Genomic DNA, 2,771 nt, shown 5'->3' with positions numbered 1-2,771 from the left:
CGTGCGCCCAAGGCAACGCCGCTGCACTTGCAAACGATTGCACCCGATCTCTAGTGGTCGATGCGTGCCGACAGCTCAACTCTTATGAGCTGCGAGATTCGCTGGAGCTCACGGCTGGCTCGCCACCCGCAGCGCCGTGGTCAGCACCTCCGCTGCTTTCGCCAAGCCCTCCTCCCTTCTTCGCCGACGCCGGTAACGGCGCCATGCTTGGCATCATCATCGGCGGTACGATCGCTGCCCTGCTTCTTGGCGGCGCAGCCGTCTATTTCCTCGTTAGGCTATTTGTTTAAGACGGCGGCCGCCTTCCGTCAAGAGCGACAAATAGAACGCTGCCGTGGCCAACTGGCATGCTCCCAAGCGAATCGGGGAGAACCGGAGCCCCGGGAGGACGGACGGTGGAACCCCGGGACCGGGGACTAAGCAAGTGTCTGTTTGTTCGTGGTGTACAGTGCAATGTCCACTAGCTCCGAGTAGAGGGGGCATCCTGCAGTTGTGTTCACTAGCAGTAGCGGAGTGATGTCTTGTAGGAACCGATTGTGTTCACTAGCAGCGGGCGATGTCTTGTCTGTTTGTTTAGGCCCGAGCCGTCGTTTTCGTACTCGTAGTTCGTGTTGAGGTCGGTGGAGTCCGGGTACGAGACACCTAGTAGGACGCGAGCAGATCCGCATATGCATAATTACGCTTCAACCGAGAACGGAAGTCCGATAGCGGCTTGGGCAGCGACGCACCGTTGCACATCTCGGCGTCCGGATCCGGCATCTCGACCTTGCAGCAATCCGCGGTGCAGCCACACGACTCGCACTGGCAAGGCGGCAGCCCGCCCCACTAGGGCTCGCTTGAGACCACCGCACAGGCGGTCCCGTCTTCCGAGTAGTCGTAGCGGGACGTCGCCGGATCGGCAGGGTACTACCCATTGCACTCGTTGATGTCGGGCGTCGTCGAGAACGCGCGCACGGCGATCGGCAGCAGGATACTCAGCTTCATTGAGTGCTGTATGTAGCTGATCGAATTCTTTTTGTCAGCTGGTGTCGTTGAATTCTTTTGGGGTCACGTCAGGGTTCCGGCTCCATAGGGGGTCTGTTGCCTCTGACTCGCGCCAAAACGCCCTACAATAGGTGGGTACCCAGCTCGGCCTCGCTCGACCATCGCTAGCCTTGATGTGGCTCCTGAGCTTGCTGGCTGCTTTCAGCCTGCCGTCGCCGCCCGCCGCCACTCGCCGCCAGCTCCTGAGTCGGGCTGCTGCCTCTCTTGCCGGCACCCGCAGCACTAGCGTTCGCCGCAGAGGCGCCGTCGTCCGTCCGCGTCAAGGGTGCGGCGGAGATGGACCTCGAGTTTTACGCCCGCGGCCTCCTGCTCGGCTCGGGCGGCGCTCCGAGAGCGGCTCCGCCTCCGCCGCCGTTACCTTCCAAGATAAGGGGGAAGGACCCTGAGTTGCACAGGGGTTGTGCGCCAAGCCCTTCTGCTCGGCTCCAGCGAGTAGACAAGTGTTACCATCAACAGAGGAGAAGGATATGACCTCAGGGCTGATGTGACCAAGCGCTGGTAGCGTGGTTTTACCTCACACCCATGCTCTCACAGTGTGCCGGCAGTCGTCGAGCAGTGTCGCTCACACAAGCCGCAGCACAAGTGACTGAGGGCCAGTGAGGGCGAGCCCATCGCTGTCACAGCTGTGGTAGCCGCACAGTAGGCTTTGCCATCTGTGCAGAGCGTGTGAGCAGCAGAGGAGCTCTCTCCAAGCTTCAGGCGCAAAGAGCTGCATGCCACCGAAGGCGCTGTCGAGGTTCGCCGAGCGTGGCGCAGGTTGAGGGACACCGTCACCGACGAGCGCGTTGGACTTTTCACTCCGGACAAAGACGGCCACACGCACACGAGCCGCGGTCGTGTGGCCGTCATAGCGGCGAGGCGCGGGACCGTCGGGGGCGAGGTGGGTCGCGTCCTCCGATTTCCTAAACTCCCCGCGGTTTTCTTTTTTCGTCCCGTGCCTCGTCCCGTTGTGCGAGGGAGTTTTGTTGTAAAATTCTTTTTTCTTTCTTCAAGATCATGCTCGTGCCGGTGGGGACCCTGTCCTTCTCCCACCCTCGCTTGGCGTGTCCGTTTTATTCATTCAAACGTTGAGAAAATGCAACGTACGGAGGGTCACGTTGCTCTCACAGTGAAAACACAGTAAATCGCGCCACTCCGCTCCACATCGCTCTTCACGCCGGATGTAGAGCTCCACTCGCGATCAAGTGCTCAAGCTCTCCAGCGCTCTTCAGCGCGCTCTGCATCTCTACAGCTCTACAGTGCTCTACACTCTACATCCTCTCACCCTCCCTCAGCTGGAGGACCGCTTCACTTGCCCGCCAACATCTCGCGCGCGGCAAAGGCAGCGGCCGCTAGGGCGGCCGCAGCGAGGGAGGAGAGGGGCTCGACCACCTAGCGGGAGCGAGAGAGACAGAGAGCGAGTCGGAGAGTGCAAGTAAGAGAGGGAGGGAGGAGGGATTGCTCGCGCAGGGCACCTGGCCATCGATGTAGTGCATCGTCTTGGGGTTCGCAAACGCGACGACGAGGCGGCCGAGGGAGGGGCAGACCGCCTCGACGAGCGGGACGAGGTACTTGTTGCGCGCGACGACGGCCGCGCTGTTGTACGAAGTCGCGACGCCGTCGACGACCGGCCAGCCGCCGTGCATGGTGAGCGGGCTGTGCAGCCCGTCGGCCACGACCTTGGTTATCTTGAGGACGGGCGCCTGTGGGGGGGAACGGGTGGTGGTGGTGGGGGGGGGGGGGGCTAG

General features: G+C 61.9%; 2 protein-coding genes across 2 annotated transcripts in view; one reads left to right on the top strand and one right to left on the bottom strand.

Moving 5' to 3' along the window:
* The window catches only part of EMIHUDRAFT_223961 (hypothetical protein), a gene marked incomplete at both ends in the record, with an annotated part of 1,287 nt that extends 997 nt beyond the window's left edge, over positions 1–290 (top strand). The window contains one exon of the mRNA XM_005791448.1: positions 55–290. Within this exon, the coding sequence (XP_005791505.1) occupies positions 55–290 (236 nt within the window). The remainder of the gene's footprint in view (positions 1–54) is intronic.
* A 2,041-nt stretch (positions 291–2,331) lies between these two features.
* EMIHUDRAFT_109093 (hypothetical protein) overlaps positions 2,332–2,771 on the bottom strand; it is a gene marked incomplete at both ends in the record, with an annotated part of 16,989 nt that continues 16,549 nt past the window's right edge. Inside the window, 2 exons of the mRNA XM_005791447.1 lie at positions 2,332–2,415; positions 2,499–2,726. Coding sequence (XP_005791504.1) covers positions 2,332–2,415; positions 2,499–2,726 — 312 coding nt within the window. The remainder of the gene's footprint in view (positions 2,416–2,498; positions 2,727–2,771) is intronic.

Source organism: Emiliania huxleyi (assembly GCF_000372725.1).
Source record: "Emiliania huxleyi CCMP1516 unplaced genomic scaffold EMIHUscaffold_113, whole genome shotgun sequence".
Lineage (NCBI taxonomy): Eukaryota > Haptophyta > Isochrysidales > Noelaerhabdaceae > Emiliania > Emiliania huxleyi.
Note: the sequence above shows the minus strand (reverse complement) of the source record. Positions and strands in the feature narration are given on the sequence as shown.